Source organism: Engraulis encrasicolus, chromosome 1, assembly GCF_034702125.1.
Source record: "Engraulis encrasicolus isolate BLACKSEA-1 chromosome 1, IST_EnEncr_1.0, whole genome shotgun sequence".
Taxonomy (NCBI): Eukaryota; Metazoa; Chordata; class Actinopteri; order Clupeiformes; family Engraulidae; genus Engraulis; species Engraulis encrasicolus.
In genome coordinates this window covers 767,703-789,181 of record NC_085857.1, presented here as the reverse complement: position 1 = coordinate 789,181, position 21,479 = coordinate 767,703, and the positions used below count along the sequence as shown (strand labels likewise).

Genomic DNA, 21,479 nt, shown 5'->3' with positions numbered 1-21,479 from the left:
CATTTCGAGAATCGAACCGGAGCGGAATTTGTGCGTGTGCACGAGTGTACAGTTGTGCTGAAAATAATAGCAGTGTCTTTACAAAGGTGAGTAAATGTTAAAATTCCTCCATGAAGTGTGCGTTCATGAGCAACGCTGCATTTGGGGACAAGCACATTCACTGCACATTCCATTTCCAGGCAAGAACATTGGGAAACTCTAAGGTGCTGTTTTCACATATCAGGATATTTTTATATGTGGATATTTTTTTCTCCTGGTTGCATTGGTTTTGCATTGGTTTAGGCCTTCCGTTTTCACGTAGCAGATATTTAAAATCCTGGTATAAAAAGCAGGAGAAAAAAAAAATCCTATTTAGGGGGCTGAAACCCATTTATTACAATGGAGGATTTATTTTTATCCACATGTTGCGTTTACATCTCAAGAGGAGATAAAAATACCCTGCTAAAAAAATACCCGGCTATGTGGAAACAGCACCTCAATGCCATAGTGCATTTCTCATCGGCATCAGCCTCCAAATTGGGAAACTACAATTGAAGAGTTCAGATGCAAAACCCCCTAAGTGCCTTTTCAGAAAATAATCTTAATTCATTTTTATTTAATACAAAGCTATCTAAATTGCATATTTTTTATTTTATTTATGTAATATAACTATTTATGGGTATTATCAAGTACATGAATATAAACCAAACCAACAACAGGGTTCTCTAAAAATATAAAAGTGCAGGTCTTCAGAAATGGAGTTAGGGGGTTTTGCATCTGAACTCTTCAATTACACTAAAGCCTCCGATATCTGCAAGTGGCAATTCTGTGTTTCTATGTCTGTATGAAGCGTTCTGTGTCTGTATGAAGAACAAAGCAAAGCTTGTTTACTTGCAAGGGTGTGTGTATTTGCTTTTTAGGGTGTGTGTGTGCGCGCGCGTGCACGTGTGTGTGTGTGTGTGGCTGCCAAACCTGTTGGAGTGGTTGAGGAATGCTGTGTGTGTGTGTGTGTGTGTGTGTGTGTGTGTGTGTGCTTGTGCAGGGCTGGACTGGGGGAGAAATAGTGCCCGGGCACTTTTGACTTAAAGGGCCCCCCTCATAATTAGTGGCGCAGAACTTGACTCACTGGTGGGCCCTGCACCCTTGTGGGCCCCTATTTTCAGAATTTAGATTTGTTTGCATTTCTGATAATAGATCCCATGAGGGCAGAGGTGCATCTTGTCACCAGGCTAGGCAGCCAGCCGCTTGGGGGCCCCTAAGCCTACAGATGGTGAATAACAGCAAAGATTTTAAACTACAGTATTTGCGATTTGTTGCAAACGTTCATTCTTTTGAATTTTCGCTTGGGGCCTAGAATCGCCTCTGCACAAGTGTGTGGGGCCCACTGGGAAATGCCCGCTATGCCAGATGGCCAGTCCGGCCCTGTGTGTGTTTGAGTTGTGTTACAGGTGTGTGGAACAACAGGAAGAGGAAGAGAGAGAGAGAGCAGAAGAGAGAGAGAGAGAGAGCAGAAGAGAGAGAGAGAGAGAGCAGAAGAGAAGCGTGTTGCGGAGCGAAATCAGCCAGAAGAATCTCAATTCTCAACGAACAGATAATAACAAGAGATCAAGATGGAGAGATGAAGAGGAGAGGGGGATCGAGAAGGAGAAGAAAACAAGGGATTGAGAAAGGAGGTAAAGGAAAGCGAGGGATACAGAGAGAGAGGAGGAGAAGAGAGAGGAGGAGAAAGGACTGGAGAGAGGAGGAGGAAGGTAGGTGAAGAAATCGAGTGCTATAGAGAAACAGGAGGAGGAGGTGAAGAAAGCGAGTGATATAGAGACAGGAGGAGGAAGTGAAAAAAGCGACTGATACAGAGAAAGAAGGAGGTGAAGAAAGCAAGTGATATAGAGACAGGAGGAGGAGGTTTAGAGGTTGATGGCCGGTCCAGATGAGGGTTCACACACTCGGGAGTTTCCCTGCAGCCCTCACACACACACTCCTCGCCCTGCTGCTGCTCGGCCACACAGGTAAGCGTGTGTGTGTGTGTGTGTGTAAGCGTGTGTGTGTGTGTGTGTGTGTGTGTGTGTGTAAGCGTGTGTGTGTGCGTGTGTGTGTGCATGTTTGCGAATGAGAGACAGGCAGTTGTCTGTCAGCCTATTTCACTGTGGAGAGCTATGTGTGTGTGTGTGTGCGTGCATGCGTGCATGTATGAGTGAATGAGTGAATGCTTGAGTGTGTACACCCACCGGCCACTTCATTAGGTAGGCTACCCCTTGCTAGTACGGACCAGGTTCGATCCCCTTTTGCCGCCTTCAGAACTCTATTCCACTGCATATAAGGGAACGTCCCTCTTTAGCCACCTTTAAGATGGAGTATAAAAAGTGGCTTCGAGCCCAACAAACATGTTCACACTGATGGTCTGAGCCTCTACACGGTGTACACGCACACACACACTCACATAACACATGGCCCTATTTTGGGACCTTTTTCTTTTCTCTTTTCCTTTTATTTACATGCATGCTTTTTCCTTCTGTAGTGGGTTTTATTTCTTTTGTTACTAACAGTCTGTTTTGATATTGGATGAATGTTTGGGATTTTAAATTCTATTGCTTGTAAACATCTACCCTGCCTATTTTGGACACCAGATGGAAATTTGCCCGTGGGCTACAATCTGTCATATTTACATATATGTACATGTATGTATATGTTCATTAATGTGCAATGTCCTGAAGAAATAAAGTAAAGTAAAGTAAAGTAATATTCCTGAACTGCCTGCAGCAATACTCTGGTAGGCTCAGCTGATATATATATATATTTTTATTTTACCTTTATTTAACCAGGGATAAAATCACATTGAGAATAAAATTCTCTTTTACAAGTGAGCCCTGGCCAAGGCAGCAGCACACATCACAAATACATTTACAGACGGGACAAAGACAAAACAGAACAAATCAATATGGAAGAAGAGATAAAATGACACAATAAAAACCATAAAATAATAAACAAAAAAAAAGGTTAAAAGGAGATTACAAGATTAAAAGCAAGCGCAGACAGATTTAAAAGTGACATTAAGATAGGCTTTAAACTCATTTACAGACATAAAAACAGCAAGTTTAAGAGATTTCTGAAGCTCATTCCAGTGAGTTGGGGCACAATGAATAAAAGCAGTTTTACCAAATTCTGAACTGCCTGCAATCCTCAGGTGGCTCAGCTGATATTCCTGAACTGCCTGCAGGTGGCTCAGCTGATATACCTGAACTGCAATCCTCAGGTGGGCTCAGCTGATATTCCTGAACTGCAATACTCAGGTGGGCTCAGCTGATATTCCTGAACTGCAATCCTCAGGTGGCTCAGCTGATATTCCTGAACTGCAATCCTCAGGTGGGCTCAGCTGATATACCTGAACTGCAATACTCAGGTGGCTCAGCTGATATTCCTGAACTGCAATCCTCAGGTGGCTCAGCTGATATACCTGAACTGCAATCCTCAGGTGGGCTCAGCTGATATTCCTGAACTGCAATACTCAGGTGGGCTCAGCTGATATTCCTGAACTGCCTGCAGGTGGGCTCAGCTGATATTCCTGAACTGCCTGCAGGTGGGCTCAGCTGATATTCCTGAACTGCCTGCAGGTGGGCTCAGCTGATATTCCTGAACTGCCTGCAGGTGGGCTCAGCTGATATACCTGAACTGCCTGCAGGTGGGCTCAGCTGATATTCCTGAACTGCCTGCAACAACACACAGGTACAGTGTTGCCATGTGTCTGATCAAATCCCCCCCAAAAGCTTCTCAAAAACCGCCAAAGTGCGCTAAATTCCGCCCAAATTCAACAAATTACATTGACTTCTATCCCAAAACGGCTGAAAAATACGCCAAATGGTCAATTTTTCCCGATTTTTACCCACAGACGCTCATCCTAAGTAGCCCAATCTGGCAACAATGCTCAGGTAGGCTCAGCTGTGGCATTGCAACAATACTATAGCTATAATATATAGAACGACAGCATATCTGAATATGTGGATCATGCTTTTAAGCTAGAGCCGTGGTGTAAGAATAGCTCACTTTTACTTAATGTTTCTAAAACCAAGGAGCTAATTCTTAATTATACTGGTGTCCCTTCACCACTTTTAAGTTCTGATCAAAATGTTGAAATTGTCAGCTGTTTTAAGTATCTAGGCACATATACAGTATTGACTGCAAGCTTAACTTCACAGATAATGTTGATGCAATATGCAAAAAAGCCAATCAACGGTTGTTTTTAATCAGGAAACTGAGAGGCTTTGGAGTAAGCTGCAACATATTGGAGAGGACATACGTAAGCCTAATAGAGAGTGTCTATTTGGGGGGGGTGGATGCAGCATTTGTATGTGTGTTTTCTGTCTATTTGTGTCTATCTGTGTTTATATCCTGTTTTTTACCCTGTGAGACCAAAGGCAATTTTCATGCTTGCATGATAATAATGTATAATCTAATCTATAGGCTGTGGCAACAATACTATTGGGAACATAGGACCCAGGGAATGAAAAAGGGATGACCCCTTTTCGTGTTGTTGACACCGAATTCTGACCCTACTATCAGTGTTGCAACTGTACACTGTGCCTTACCCTGTCCTTGTTTAAATTGCTCCTTGTAAGTCGCTTTGAACAAAGGCGTCTGCTAAATACTAATGCAATGTAATGTAATGTTCAGTATGTTGGACTAGAGACACACATCAGGTGTCAGCGTCAAGTGTGATGTAAACACATAATGTATGTATGCAGTAGGGATGTAGCGATATTGTATCGAACCGAGAAATCGTGAGACACAGAGTCACGATACTGTATCGTGATACAAGGAGGCAGTATCGTGATACGCCACTTCAAAGTTTTATTACCCATTAGTCCAGAAAACAACCTTATGATTTGATGTGATAGTGTTTCCAAACTTCAGTGGAGATACATTTCAGTAATCGTGGGGTGTATCGAACCGTAGGTCAAAAATCGTGATACGAACCGAATCGTGAGTTGAGTGTATCGTTCCAGCCCTAATGTACGTATGTGTAATGATGCTGTGTGTGTGTCTAGACCTAATGTTGATGGTGTGTGTGTGTGTGTGTGTGTGTGTGTAGGTCTTGGTGAGGAGGGGTGTGTGTGGGGGGAGGTGACTGAGTCTGTGCTACTTCCTGCTGACATCAGCGATGACGTCAACGACTCTGGCCCCTCCCCCTTGCTTTCCTGGCGTGTCGTCACGTCGACCGGCTCGCATCCCATCGTCTCCTGGCGACCAGAGTCAGGCTCCACCCCTAACGTGTCGTCGGCCTATCAGGGCCGTGTCACCATGCACCACAACGGCTCCCTCACCCTCTCACACCTGCGTCTCCATGACAACGGCTATTACATCCTCACGGCAACCGACGCCCTTGGCAACACCAGGGAGGAGGGGCTACTGCTACAGGTCACAGGTACACCAACGCTGGTGTGTGAAGTATGTGTGTGTGTGTGTTAGTGTGTGTGTGTGTGTGTGTGTCGAGGTGCGTTATGTGTGGAATAACGGCAGACGAGGTGTCCCGATATCAAGGGAAATAATGAACGAGGCGGAGCGTTCTAAACAGCCCGACGGCGGAGCCTTGATATCGGGACACCGCGAAGGCCACTATTCCGCTTATCACCCGGTTGCCAGCATTTAAGTATGAATTTATTAATTTGTTGATCTAAGGCTTCATGAGAAAGTAGATTAAAATCGGCGCTTGGTTCGTTGCTCTGGGCACCACTTCCTAATCTAGTGAGGCGCGCCTCTATTGGAGGCCTGTAAGGACGCGCGTAGAATGTTTGGGGCGACTTGACAACCAAATGCGATAGAATTGACGATGGAGTCTTGGCTTGACAACCAAATGCGATAGAATTAACGACGGGGTCTTGGCCATAGCAACCTGCAGTTTAGAATTAGTAACGGCAGAAAGTTAGAAAAGAAGCAGCTTAGAGGCACGCATGACATCACTGGTGTCCTGCTCTCAGGGAATAATGGACACCTGCTCAGCCAATCAGAAGACGTTTCCGTCTGCTCACCGGGTGATGGTGCTGGCTGCTGTTCACTGTGTGTGTGTGTGTGTGTGTGTGTGTGTGTGTAGACGTGCGTTATGAGGATCTGCAGTACCTGGCTGTTCCCTGATGTGCCTGTGTGTGTGTGTGTGTGTGTGTGTGTGTGTGTGTAGAGGTGTGTTATGAGGATCTTCAGTACCTGGCTGTTCCCTGATGTGCCTGTGTGTGTGTGTGTGTGTGTGTGTGTGTGTGTGTGTGTGTGTGTGTGTGTGTGTGTGTGTAGAGGTGTGTTATGAGGATCTTCAGTACCTGGCCGTGTTCCTGCTCGTCTTGTTTGCTGTGAGCGGCTCCCTGATGGTCTCTATGTGGCTGCTGAAGAGAGTCGTGTCGGCGTGGAAACGCAAGAGGCACTCCTCCTCAGTTACGGTAACCCTGACAACCCCACAGCCGACCTGGAGGTACTACAGTAACCATGACAACCCCACGGCCGAAATGGAGATGCTAGAGTAACCATGGCAACCCCACGGCCGAAATGGAGATGCTAGAGTAACCATGGCAACCCCACGGCCGAAATGGAGATGCTACAGTAACCATGGCAACCCCATGACAACCCCACAGCCGACCTGGAGATGCTACAGTGACCATGGCAACCCCCTCAGCATGGAGACTAGAGATCTCATCCCATCTCATCAGAGACAAACAGAGGGAGGGGATGGATTGAGCAAGGCGATGGGTTGCTAAAACAGAGGAAGGGGATGGATTGATTAAGGGGATGGTATGGGCATGAGTAACTGGGCGAATAGACCAGCCGTGACGCGATTGAAGCGACAGAGAATCGCTTCTGTGCAGCAAGAGCGATACGAGCGATTGAAGAGTCAAGTCAAGTCAAGTCAAGTTTGTTTTATTGTCAATTTCTTTACATGCACTGGTCATACAAAGAATTTGAAATTACGTTTCTTGCTTTCCCATGCAGACAGACTAATCTAGGTAAGGACATAGACAGTATAGACATAGACAGTACTCATACATGGACATAAGACAGTATGGACATAGACAGTGCTCATACAGACATTTAAAGTGCAAGACTGGACAACAGAAGACTTGTAGAGAACATACATTAAGAGGAGGTAATTGTTGTGCTTTTCCTAAAAGTCCTTTATAGCGTTCTGACATAGTAATAGTAGCATTTTGAAGAAAAATAAATATTAAAATAAGGTCTATCAAGTACACCAGCAGCAGTGAGAGTGTGTGTGTGTGTGTGTTTAGTGCAGGTAGAAAGTGCGGTGTGTGTCTGTGTGTGTGTGTGTGTGTGTGTGTGTGTGTGAGTTGTGTGTCAGTGTGTGTATGTTTGGGTTTAGTGCAGAAAGTGCAGTGTGCTTGTGTGTGTGTATGTGTGTGTGTGTGGAGACTAGAGTATGTCCGTTAAAAGTAGAATGCAAGCATTTCAACATTCCCATTGGCTGTGGTTACTGACCTCTATACAGTCATTGGCTGTGGCGGCTTGTCGCCAAACCGTGTCATAGCTCATTTGCATAACATTCCCAGGAGTTCAACTACAAATTGTCGCTCTCGCGAATCCCCTCATCTCCAAAATCGCTTTTTTCGCGCGACTCAATACAAAGTCAATTACTTCCATCGCTCGCCTCGCTAATGTCGCGGCTGGTGTATTCGCCAGGTAAGGATATGGATTCAGAGTAAGGGTATGGATTGCTAAAACTATGTTGTGTGTACATTTTAAATGGTGTCAATCATGTGAAGTGGTAAAAAGTGATAGGGGTGCTCTCACTTTTGTGACATTAATGGCTGTATTTCAAATTATTTTGAATGAACAATAAATTGAAGTGGCTATGTATGGTAAGCTTTATGCTGGTTAAGTTCATTGTGTCATCGTGAAATTTCGTTAATGTTGTCACATGAAGAGATATACCGGTACTTACAAATCTGCAGAAATATGAGGGGAGGGGAGAGGGTTGTACTCACTTCTGTGACATACTGAACATGTTCTTCAATAAACATATAAGGGGAGGGGAGAGGGTTGTACTCACTTCTGTGACATACTTGTGATATATTGGTTTGATAACCAAGGCATGAAGTATATTAATAAATTACGGAGACCGATCGTAGCATGACTGTATGTTTATAGTAGTCTTCAACATAATACAGGTTCACTTGTACTGTAGTACTAGACCTATGTATTCCTAACGTGGAGGCCACCCTGTGGTAAGGAGGTGAACTACAACTAAATAACACAATACATCACATCTCTCTCCTTAAGATAGATAATCTCTCAACAGTTCTATCCTGTAATAACTTCTGTTAAGTTAAAGTTTTCTTTGCAAATTAAATCATATCATTTCTTTTACTAAATAAATTCTTACTTCATAGTTTAACTTTAACAAAATATTCCTTGGCAGTAATCTCTTACTTGAAATGCACAACATAAACAATGACTTTATAAAAAAACATAAAATAGCAAAAACTTTTCTTTTTTTTTTCTTTTCAATACTCAAGTTCATGGAGAGTAACGTGATGGTGGTTTGATCTCTCTGCCCACTCGTGACCTCTTCACCACTTCTTCATTCACGGTAGGTGTTGCAGGTGTTTTCACAGGCGATGACGCTGGTGTCTGGAATGATGCGTCACTTTCTGCAGGTTGTCTTTCTCCTGGATCATACTCTTCCAGATGTGTAGGACTCTGTGGTGTGAAAGTCTTGTTTCTGGTTTTCAGCAGGTGTCGCCGGTTTCTCCTGTAGGTGGTCCCATCAGGTGTTTTGATGACGAAGGATCTTGGTGTATCGTGACTTCTCAACACCGTTGCTGGTTGCCAGATGTCTTTCACTTTTACTCTGATCTTTTCTCCTTCCTCAAGAGTTGGTAGATGTTTTGCTCCACGATCAAAGTAATGTTTTTGTTTCAGCTGCCTGTCTTTGATTTTCTTGTGTGCATTCTTGTGAATTTGTGGTTTCAGGAGCTGTTTTGATGTTGGCAATTTTGTTTTCAGTCTACGCCCCATTAACAATTGAGCAGGAGACAGCTTAACGCCATCTAGTGGTGCATTTCTGTACTCCATCAGAGCAATGTATGGGTCGTTCTGGCTCTCTTCAGCTTTCTTTAACAGGTTTTTTTACTGTCTGAATTGCTCTTTCACTCTGTCCATTAGATTGTGGAAATCCTGGACTGGACGTAGTATGTGTGAATTCCCAGTTCTGTGAGAATGTTCTGAATTCTGCACTTGAAAGTTGCGGGCCGTTGTCACTAAAGACTTCGTCCGGAATTCCATGTCTCGAAAAGATCGACTTGAGAGCTGTCACTACATGTCCACTTGTTGTCTGTGTGAGTTTGGCAATTTCTGGAAACTTGGAGTAGTAATCCACGCACATCAGATAATCACCTTGATTGTAGTGAAACAGATCAACGCCAACTTTTGCCCATGCTCTGTCTGGTATTTCATGGCTAATGAGTGGCTCTTTGGTGTTATTGTTTTTGAACTTATCGCAGATTGTACAATTCAGTACAAGATCCTCAATCGCTTTTATCATGCCTGGCCAGTACATGACATCTCTGGCTCTTTCTTTGCACTTCACGATGCCTAGGTGAGACTCATGAACTCTCTCCAGCATGTCTGCCCTCAGGCTGTGCGGCACAACAACTCGTGAGGTTTTGAAGAGTAGGCCATCAGAGCATGTGAGCTCTTCTCTGTAAGTAAAGTACTTCCTTGCCTCTGGTGGAACATGTCTGATTTCTGCAGGCCATCCTGTCTGAACGCATTTCATCACCTGTTGCATCTCCTCATCTGTTGCTGTTGCTGTTTGGAATGCCTTTAGCTTTTCGGCTGAGATTGGCAGGCAAGATGACAAAACATGCACTTGTAATTCATCTTCCAACAGCTGTTCTGTGTGCTCTTTGAGAAAGGCACGGCTCAGTGTGTCTGCTATGTACAGCTCTTTGCCAGGTTTGTATTTGACTTGTAAGTCATAGGGTTGCAGTCTCATGAGCATTCTTTGAAGTCGAGGTGGGGCTTGCTGTAGTGACTTTTTGAACACTGTCTCTAAGGGCTTATGGTCTGATTCAACGTGCACCGATTTCCCATAAAGGTACTGGTTAAACTTCTCACAGCCAAAGACGATAGCTAAAAGCTCTTTCTCTATTTGAGCGTATCTTTTCTGACACTCAGTGAGAGACCTCGATCCGAATGCTATGGGCTGTCCTTCTTGCAGTATCACTGCTCCTAACCCCTCAGAACTTGCGTCTACTGACAGCGTAATGTCTTTGTTGACATCGAAGTATCTCAACACTGGGGTGTTACTCACCAGTGACTTGAGCTTTCTGAAGCTCTCTTGTTGCTCAAACTCCCAATGCCATGCTATGTCACTTTCTAGCAGTTTTCTCACAGGTGCACTCACCTCTGCCAGATTCGGTATGAATTTCGCCAGGTATTGCAGCATTCCCAGGAATCTCATCAGCGCTGCTTTATCCTCTGGTTCCGGCATGTCCTGTATCGCTCTGACCTTTTCTGGGTCGGGTTTCAGTCCGTCTGCTGACAAGACATGTCCAACATAGCTGACTTCAGTCATTCTGATCTTGCATTTAGCTCGATTCAGCTTCAGGTTGATGCTTCTGATTCTGTCTAACAGCTGTCTCAGTCTTTTGTCATGCTGCTCTTTATTTTCTCCCCACACAAGAATGTCATCAACAATGTTCACGACTCCCTCCAGGTCTTCTAGACGCTGCGCGATGCACTTTTGAAACACCTCTGGAGCGGACGAGATGCCGAAAGGTAATCTCAGGAACCGATACCTTCCAAACGGAGTGTTGAAGGTACACAGTTTGGAGCTTTCGTCGTCGAGTTGCACTTGCCAGAAGCCATGGTTGGCATCCAGTACGGAAAACACCTTCGCATTTGGCATTTCCGCGACGATCTCTTCAACTGTGCGTAGTGGATAATGCTCTCGGCGTATCGCTTTGTTGAGATCTTGTGGGTCAATACAAATCCTCAGTTTGTTTGGCTTTACTACAGTCACCATGCTATTTACCCAGTCAGTGGGCTCTGTTTGTCTCGCAATGACACCAATGTCTTCCATTCTGTCTAGTTCTTCTTTAACTCTGTTTTTTAATGCCACAGGTACTTTGCGCGGTGCATGGATGACTGGTGGAACATCTTTGTCCAGTTGGATACGGTGTAATCCTGGAACACATCCTAAGCCTTTGAATAAATCTTCATATTCACCTAAGATGTCGTCATTTTCTTCATTTCCTATTTTGAACACTCTTTTGATCAAGCCTAGCTCTGTGCATGCATCTCTGCCAATAATTGCAGGTGATTTGCCATCAACAACTTGGAATTCAAGCTCATATTCCTTGTCTTTGTGGTAGCACTTGAGCTTTGCCTTGCCTTTTGGCTCCATCGTGTGGCCAGAATAGGTAACAAGCCTACAATTTGATTTCAGTAGCGCTTTCTTGCTTGCCACTTTCTCATACTCTCTGTACGGCAGTACATTGCATTCTGCTCCTGTGTCTAGCTTAAATGTCAATGCATGGTTATTCATTTTCAGTGCTTGTGACAATTTCTGATTTTCCTTTTCATTTGCAGAGACTGTATCCAGGCGCTTAATTGGCACATTTTCTTTCATTTCAATGCAACCTAGAAACATTTCAACATTTTCTTCCTGTTCTAATTCATGAACTTTTCTCTCTGTTTTCTTTGAGTAGCCCTTTCGTTTTGGTGTTTTGCACATTCGGCCATAGTGATTCTTTCCTGAACACTCATTGCAAACTTTTCCGTATGCTGGACATTTCTTAGGCTCGTGTGTGTATCCACATCGCGTGCATTCATCACCATCTTTCCTGTCACGTTTCACGTGCATGCTATCTTGCTTAGCTCTGGGCTTTGTTTTGGTTATTTTGTTCACGGCAATGTCTGATTCCTCATGCAGAGCTTTCAGGTGGCTTTGTGTAACTTCATTAGCTCGACAAATGTCTAATGCTTTTTTCAAATCCAATTCATCTTCTCGCAAGAGTCTTGCCCTCACTATGTCATTGTTCACTCCACACACTATGCGGTCTTTTATCAGTTCATCGTTCAATGTTCCGAATCCACAATCCTTAGCTTTATTTTTCAAATCAGTCACGTATGCGTCAATGGTTTAATTTTTCCCTTGCGCTCTCGTGAAGAAGATATGTCTCAGGTAAGTTACATTCTTCCTTGGTTCACAGTATTTTCTAAAGCTTTCCTTCAGTACAGCCAAATCCAGTTCTCCCTCTCCAAACTCCATTGTATTATATACCTTCAAGGCTTCATCTCCCGCCACATGTAGAAACGTTGCACACTGCCTTTCTTCACTCTTCTCCGCCAACCCAGATGCGATGAGATAGAGGTCGAATTTCTGAACCCATGTTCTCCAGTTTTCAGCGACGTTCCCCTCGAAGCTCAGACTATTCGGAGGTTTCAGTTGCTCCATAGTTCTTCTAGATCAACTAGTTCACTTCTGACACCATGTGATAACCAAGGCATGAAGTATATTAATAAATCACGGAGACCAATCGTAGCATGACTGTATGTTTATAGTAGTCTTCAACATAATACAGGTTCACTTGTACTGTAGTACTAGACCTATGTATTCCTAACGTGGAGGCCACCATGTGGTAAGGAGGTGAACTACAACTAAATAACACAATACATCACAATACTGAACATGTGTTCTTCAATAAACATATAAGGGGAGGGGAGAGGGTTGTACTCACTTCTGTGACATACTGAACATGTGTTCTTCAATAAACATATAAGGGTGAACAAGAAGGGTGAAGTGGGAGGGGTGTGTGTGAGGGATGTGTCGGTGACTGTAGGGTGGTGTGTGTGAGGTGTGTGTGTGTGTGTGTGTGTAGGGTGTGTGTCTGTGTAGAGTGTGTGTGAGGGATGTGTCGGTGACTGTAGGGTGGTGTGTGTGAGGTGTGTGTGTGTGTGTGTAGGGTGGTGTGTGAGGGATGTGTCGCTGACTGTAGGGTGATGTGTGTGTGTGTAGGGGGTGTGTGAGGTGTGTGTGTGTGTGTGTGTAGGGTGGTGTGTGAGGGATGTGTCGGTGACTGTAGGGTGGTGTGTGTGAGGGATGTGTGTGTATAGGGGGTGTGTGAGGTGTGTGTGTGTAGGGTGTGTGTGTGTAGGGTGTGTGTCTGTGTAGAGTGTGTGTGAGGGATGTGTCGGTGACTGTAGGGTGATGTGTGTGTGTGTAGGGGGTGTGTGAGGTGTGTGTGTGTGTGTAGGGTGTGTTTGAGGGATGTGTCGGTGACTCTAGGGTGGTGTGTGTGAGGTGTGTGTGTGTGTAGGGTGTGTGTGAGGTGTGTGTGTGTGTTAGGGTGACCAGACGTCCGGTTTTGACCGGACATGTCCTACTTTTGAGACCTAAAAAAATGTCCGGGGGGAATTTCAGAAATGCCCGGGATTTTGTTGGACTGCCTGAAATATAGACCTAATTCATCTGCACTGTAATTTTCACTCCGTTCCATTTGACTCCACTCCAGGTTTCTCTCTACCATTCACAAATTAGTCACGCCCTTCTCATCAAATCTAGCCACTTCGCACCATGTGTCCGAAAGAAGTAGCCTCGGGGACTAGCCAGTGCGCCCCATGTTTACAAGCAAAAGTGCATCTGTCTGCCGGTTCGACGGACTGCAATGCCGATAGAAACGCAAATGCACGTTCGCGGTGGAGTTGAACAAAAATTCCCGCGTGTGAAGCCAGGTATGAAGGTAATCTAACACAGGAGTATGCCTAGTAACACCACCAAATCCATCATTTAAGGAGGTACAAGTTTTGTTACACCTTGTCACAAGACTTAGCCTAAAAATTCTTTCATGATCTGACATTTCCAAGTTATTTGCAAAAGCAATTTCTCGGAGCTAGAAGGACTCATTCCTGAGTTAAGAAATTGAGCTTCTTCTTCATCAGCTTCTTCTTCTGTCTATTGCCTTTGCAGTTATTGATAACGCTGTATGGATTATCTTATTAATGGTAGGCCTAGGTAAAACTCCACTTCCTCTCTTAATGGTGTCCCATTGCTAATCTCTGAGCACCATGCCACTACAAATAGCCTATCTAAATAGGCCTAATGGATGACAGTGGAGGGGTAAATTGTGAGGTGTCTTATAAACATATTAAGCCGAAAATGTAGCCTTATAGAACTTCATTATCAATTCAGTTGAAAACCACAAATGTTTTATATTTAGTTTCCAATGTTACAGTATATCACGTAAGTGAATACACCCCTCACAGTTTTGCAGATTTTTGAGTATATCTTTTCATAGGAAAGCATTACAGAAATGTAACTTTGACACAATGATTAGTGACCTTTTAACAACATATTTAACCGCTTAAATTTCTTGTTCACTCAGAAAAAAACAAAATACAGCCATTAATGTTTGAACATGTACTCACAAAAGTGAGTACACTCCAGATTAAAATCCGGTAGAGAAAAAGCAAATTTGTTTATCTTGGTCTCTTCAGATCACACAACATGGTTCCAGTGATCCATATCCTTGGTCTGTTCATCTCTCTTGAGACCAAGATAAACAAATTTGCTTTAGATGGCGTCAAGCATGTGTGGTGGTAAACAAGTGAGTTGTACAAAAAAGGTGTATCCTCTCATAAGCCAAGCATGGTAGTGGGACTGACATGGTTTGGGGATGCATGAATGCTGTCAACATTGGTAATCTGAAATACACCTAAAAGAAACATACATGTCAACATGCACTGTGACTGCTGAAGCAGATCATGATATTCTCCATAGGATTGCATTCAAATCTGACACCAATCTATTTAAGCCAGATGCAGACTCAAAATGTAAAAGTTCAATGCAAAGAAAGGTTGAAACGCACACTGATGACCTCCCTTGTCATCCCTTTTCATTTCGTGACGATTCGAGCCAACATAGCCCCTTCTCTACCGGATTTTAATCTGGGGTGTACTCACTTTTGTGAGTACATGTTCAAACATTAATGGCTGTATTTTGTTTTTTTCTGAGTGAACAAGAAATTTTAGCGGTTAAATATGTTGTTAAAAGGTCACTAATCATTGTGTCAAAGTTACATTTCTGTAATGCTTTCCTATGAAAAGATATACTCAAACATCTGCAAAACTGTGAGGGGTGTATTCACTTTCGTGATATACTGTATATAGCCTAATGCCGTTCATCTTTGTGGGGAATGGCTGAGCTGGGCCTACATGATGGTGAATCTATTTTTAAAAACCTAATGCAGAAATTAGAATAGGCCTATGAAATTGAGCTGCATTGTTATGCCGTTTAGCTACTCCAATATAGGTGTTAAGCCTACTATCTAGGATTGTAACAAAGGCTCTGCATCATATGATCACACAAATTATGTGATAGGCCTATAGGCGTAACTGAAGAGATTTTAATTGTCATTTATGGTAGACAAATGAATGTGCATGCAAAAAAGTTCGAGTGGCTTTTAAACAAATGACCATTTTGGATGCGTTGATACTTTATAGGCCTACTATCATACCTCATACCCATATATACTTTCATACCTGTAGATACACATATACACCGATGACCCCCCCCCCCCCCAAAAAAAAAAAGTGTCCTCCTTTTTACAAATCCAAATCTGGTCACCCTAGTGTGTGTGTGAGGTGTGTGTCAGTGACTGTAGGGTGGTGTGTGTGAGGGATGTGTGCGTATAGGGGGTGTGTGAGGTGTGTGTGTGTGTGTGTGTAGGGTGTGCGTGTGTGTGTGTGTGTAGGGTGTGTGTCTGTGTAGGGTGTGTGTGAGGGATGTGTCGGTGACTGTAGGGTGGTGTGTGTGTGTGTGTAGGGGGTGGGTGAGGTGTGTGTGTGTGTGTGTGTAGGGGGTGTGTGAGGTGTGTGTGTGTGTGTGTGTGTGTGTGTGTGTGTGTGTGTGTGTGTGTGTGTGTGTGTAGGGTGTGTGAGGGATGTGTGTCTGTAAGGTTTCATCCGGCACCCGATATAAATTTAATGTTATTCAGCTTCACATGAAATATGACATATTTTGCAAAGGAATCTTAGACAATACATTTGCAATACAAGTAAGTTATATTCAGGGGACCTCGAGAAGGTGGGGTCTGTTTTGCTACCTTTAATATAGGCCTTAAGTGCAAGGGGAAATCCTGGTTTGTGTCTGTTGTAATAGATACATAATAGGAAAATACATTTGACAAGAATAATCGTAATAACAAAGAAATAGATGGTATTTACAAAGCGGATGACTTGAGGAAAGAAACTGTTGCTTAATGTTCTGTCCTGCATCATATAGCGTAGGCCTACATGTTGTTTGAAAATGGCTGGATGGAGGATGCCTTTCGTGATGAACATGCTCAAAGTGATACTGTCCCATTTTTGGAAATAAGCTTATTGTACACCTCCCCTTGAGTTAAATGATTGAGTTTTACATTTCTCCTGCACTTTCAATTGTTCTCTGAGTATGGCAGTGCAAATTTTACTTCTAAGCTACCAGTTAAGATTGAGTCCTATGAAACCAGCTGGCGGCTAACTGGTCTCATAGGACTCAATGTTACCTGCTAGCTTGGAGGTAAATGTGCACTGCCATACCCAGAGAACAGTTGCTTCTATTACTTTGACAATGTTGTCAGTGTTGCAACTGTACACTGCACCTTGAGGTCTTTGTTTACTTTTTTCTACTTTTTAATGCATTGTCCTCTTCTTTACTCTTTGTAGGACAATGCTATCAGTGTTGCAACTGTACACGGTGCCTTACCCTGTTCTTGTTTAAATTGCTCCTTGTAAGTCGCTTTGAACAAAGGCGTCTGCTAAATACTAATGTAATGTAATGTAACAACATAATGATAAATGGGTTGAAGACAATGATACTTATGGAGGTCAGTGGATGGTTAAAGGGACACTGTCCAGGAAATGGTCAAAAAAGGTACTGCAACTAAGCTGCTCATTGAAACTGGGTTGGCTATCACCAAATTTGATATTTACATGAAAGTTTACTGAGTAATAAACAAATATGTCCTAGTATGGTCCAAGTATAGTCATTTTTGCAGCTAAAAATGGCTATTTTTTGGAAATTCTAAATGGCGGATGTATGAAAAGTGACATTTATTCCAGTCACAGTGAATACTTAGAATTTGATGGTGGTGGTAAATATTCGTGAAAAATACACAACATCAACATTAACATCAGTGAATGGGCAGCATGAATTCAGGAAATAAACAACTAAAAATCTCACAAAGTGTCCCTTTAAAGATGAAACCATTCAAATATTGTAAAGTAAAACACTGTATCCTGTGATCCTGTAAAATACTGTGTTTCCTGTTCCCCTGTAAAATACAATGTTTCCTGTTCGTGTGGTAATGAATGGTGCATTTCAGTCCTTCTCCTGTATAGAAATATGAAAATGAATAGACCCAAGTCGTGTACAACATGTGCTGCTTAGTCTGCTATTCATTTTTAGTTTATGGTGGATATGCATCAACAAGCAGCAGGAGGTTAAATCGACACAAGTTTGTAAAACACCAAACATACATCTGCTCACAGTGTTTCAACATGGCGAAAGTCTTAAGGGTTACTTTAGTGCCACAGCTTTGCTCATTCATAGGGTCCTTATAACTATATGCGTATGAGCAGTTTAACACGCAAGTGACTGTGCTTTACGCAGTCAAAAACATGCTATTTGTAGAGTAATAGGCCTACAGAAGGCAAAAGCAAATTAATAGTATTTATTTGGATAGACAGCATTGTGAATTTTGTCATTTGGGCTTCGAAGGCAACATGTGATATGTGGAAAATTCTTAAAATCACGAATTTTCTTGACAAAATTGACCCAACTCTCCATAACTCCACCTTTACTAGTGAAGTTGCAGTTAAGTTTAAACACCAAAAACGGACAGGTGTGACAAGTCTAGCTCATGGACATACTGCAGGAGGCTTGGTCAAATCTGTGTGTTTATTTTCTGAAATGATAGGTGGTACACAAACACGGGATAGAGGGTTAAGACAGGTTTCATGGCTACCTCGGTCAACGCCGTGACATCCTCCAGGCGTGTTCTTAATAAATAAAATAAATATAAGGTGTGTGTGTGTGTGTGTATGAGTGTGTGTGTGTGTGTGTGTATGAAAATGCTACAGTGGGCTACTTTATACTGCACATGACATAACCATTAACGTTACGTAGCCTACATAAAACAATAAATACCGGGGCTACTCTTAAATGGGGTTACACAGAGGGATACAACATGACATCGGAGATTCATAACAATAGACAGGGATAAAGTGATCGTATAGTGGTTAAATGGTTGGGGATACATAACGTGATAGTAATCTCAATAGAGAATGGAATACAGACATAACAGTGAATAGGTTACAGTGACCAGTTTTTGGTTATACAAAAGATACATGAACAAATTTACGATATCGTCAATGAATACAGGGTTCAGTGGATGCCGCGAGACAGTTCTACAGCTAACGTCTGCTCACGAGAGAGCAGCTCTAACTGACTCGCTAGCATCCTGAATTAGCTTAACAAGCTTGAAGCTGATAAAACCGAAGCTTCATAACAATTACATAAAATAAATAAAAGACACAATAGTACAATCGATACAAACAATGAAATTACCTGAAATGATAGGTGGTACACAAACACGGGATACAGGGTTAAGACAGGTTTCATGGCTACCTCGGTCAACGCCTGGAAGTGGAGTCAGATCAAAACAATGTCAAAAACGGTATCAAACTGCTATTCATGTCTAATAAAAAGGTGCTGAACATATCTGTTTTCTATCTGACCTGTATTACACGAAAATACAGGATTAATACTTGTATCTGAGACTTTATATCTTTAACAGTCCCAGACTGCTCATGAAAGCAACCTACCGTGACATCCTCCAGGCGTGTTCTGAAGTAGCCACGCAACGTACTGTTCTGATATGATATGCAGAATGCATATAATTGTAATTCCGGACATGGCCACAAGGTGGACCTACCGATGTGATAAATACAAGGTCAACTATGAGTAAGTGCTAGTAGAACCAGGGACACTGAACATGTAACACGGTTATCATTATGCTCGTTCAATAAAGTTGAGCACAAGCTCATTGTGGATTCTACAAAGTTTATGATTCAATTCATTAAACAACACATGGTACCAGGAGTAAAACTTCGTGTCAAGCCACTGAATTAACCGAAGATGGAGACGTTAAGGCCACCGGAGGGACTGAAACTCGTCGGTAATGTGGACAGCAATTGGCGGTCTTTCAAGCAACAATTCGAGCTGTACTTGTCTGCCACGGGCATGGACAACAAGCCAGGGCCAAGAAAGATTGCAATTCTGCTCACGGTCGCGGGTCCCCAAGCCATGGAAGTCTTCAATACGTTCGAGTTTGAGAGTGCTGATGACAAAGAAGATTACGGTAAAGTGATTGAGAAATTTGAAGCATACTGTTCCCCTAAAAAGAACATTGTGTACGAGAGGTACGTGTTCCGATCACGAATGCAACAGGCAGGAGAGACATTTGATTGCTTTATGACTGATTTAAAACTGAAGGCACAGTCTTGTGGTTTTGGAGATCTTAAAGATTCCATGGTCCGCGATCAGATAGTTTACGGAATACTTGACAAAAAGACGAGGGAAAGGATGCTAAGAGACGATAAGCTAACTTTGGCTGAGGCTGAGAAGATATGCCACGCTAGTGAACTAGCACAACAGCATGCAAAGACGTTTGCAGACCCGAGTGCATCAGTCGTGCACGAGAGCGCTAAAGTTGCAGTCGTCAGAAATAAGATGAAAAGAAATGATCAACAGAAAACTAACAAAAACGCAAACGCAGCAAACTGCAAGCGATGTGGTGGAAAACATGAACCAATGCAATGCCCCGCGTATGGCAAAAGATGTGCAAAATGCAACGGAAAAAATCATTTCGCCAAACAGTGCCTGACTAAAGACAGATCAAAGCCAGTGAGGGTAGTTGAGGAAACAGACCTGGGTGAGACGTTCTTCATAGACATGGTGTCATGTGAAAATATAAAGAAAGTGCAAGCCACAGAGGCACATAAAAGGCACACAGAGGATGAAAACTGGATTGTTTCACTGCCAATAAATGAAGCTTTGGTAGCACTGAGAATTGACACGGGCGCACAAGCCAATCTGATCAGTATGACAGAAATCAAGGCTATGAAAGAAAAGCCGAAAATATTCAAGAAATCAGTGCACCTGAAAGATTACAACGGAAAAGAAATAGAAAGCAAAGGTCAGTGCAGACTGAGAGTGACAGTGAAAAACAAACAATATAGTGTGCTGTTCTCGATAGTACCTGAGGGTCGTGAGTCACTGTTAGGAGGACTCACCTCAAAGAATCTGAATCTGGTGAGAAGAGTCTACCAAATCAGCTGTTCAGACGCTGTGAGGGCACACAACGGCACAGTTGACTCCATAGTGCAACGTTTTCCTGATGTTTTTAAAGGACTGGGTTGCCTTCCCTACACATACACAATTCAATTGAAAGAGAATGCAGAACCAGTGATCCACGCTCCAAGGAGAATTCCAGCTCCACTTAGGGAGCGCCTCAAAAAAGAATTGGACAGAATGTGTGAGATGAATGTGATCACAAAGGTTGAGGAGCCTACAGAGTGGGTTAACTCTATGGTGTGTGTAGACAAAAAGAACAAAAACAAAGAACTGAGAATTTGCATGGACCCAGGAGATTTAAACAGGAACATAAAACGTGAGCACTATCAGATACCGAAACGTGAGGAAATTGCAAGTGAAATGGCAGGTGCTAAGTATTTTTCCAAGTTAGATGCAGCACAAGGATTCTGGCAAATCAAGCTAGATGACAAAAGCTCACGATACTTCACATTCAATACGCCTTACGGTCGATACAGATTCCTACGCATGCCTTTTGGCATAATCTCAGCATCAGAGATCTATCATCGTGCGATGGACAACATGCTTGAGGGCCTAGAAGGGGTACGTTGCTACATAGACGATGTGGTGATATGGGGGTCCACCCTACAAGAGCACAATGAGAGACTGGCGAAAGTCCTCCACAGGATATCTGATAATGGACTGAAATTGAATCGTGCAAAATGTCAGTTTGGCGTGCAAGAAGTGACATTCCTCGGAGACAAGTTGTCTTCTGAAGGAATTGAGCCTGATGAGAGGAAAATACAAGCGATCCTTAGCATGCCACGCCCCACAGACAAAAAAGGGGTACTCCGAATAATGGGGATGATCAACTTTATCGGCAAGTTTATACCAAACCTATCTGTGAAAACTTCAGCACTGAGGGAACTACTCCATGACTCCACAGAGTTCAAGTGGACAACAAGAAATGAGCGAGAGTGGAATGCTCTCAAGGCTACTCTGACAAAGTCCCCTGTGCTAGCGTATTATGATCCAGAAAAGAGACAGAAGATTTCAACAGATGCGTCGAAAGATGGCCTAGGAGCTGTCCTCCTGCAGGCAGAAGGAGATAGCTGGCAGCCAGTTGCCTACGCTTCGCGGTCAATGACCAAAA

At 43.1% G+C, this 21,479-nt stretch overlaps 1 protein-coding gene across 1 annotated transcript; it reads left to right on the top strand.

The window, feature by feature from the left end:
- The first annotated feature begins 1,497 nt into the window (after positions 1 to 1,497).
- LOC134452687 (V-set and transmembrane domain-containing protein 5-like) lies at positions 1,498 to 8,363 on the top strand. The gene is made up of 3 exons (XM_063203609.1): positions 1,498 to 1,985; positions 5,063 to 5,395; positions 6,256 to 8,363. Exons 1-3 carry the CDS (start codon positions 1,907 to 1,909, stop codon positions 6,480 to 6,482), a joined length of 639 nt encoding a protein of 212 aa, XP_063059679.1. The 5' UTR covers positions 1,498 to 1,906; the 3' UTR covers positions 6,483 to 8,363.
- Positions 8,364 to 21,479: the final 13,116 nt, after the last annotated feature.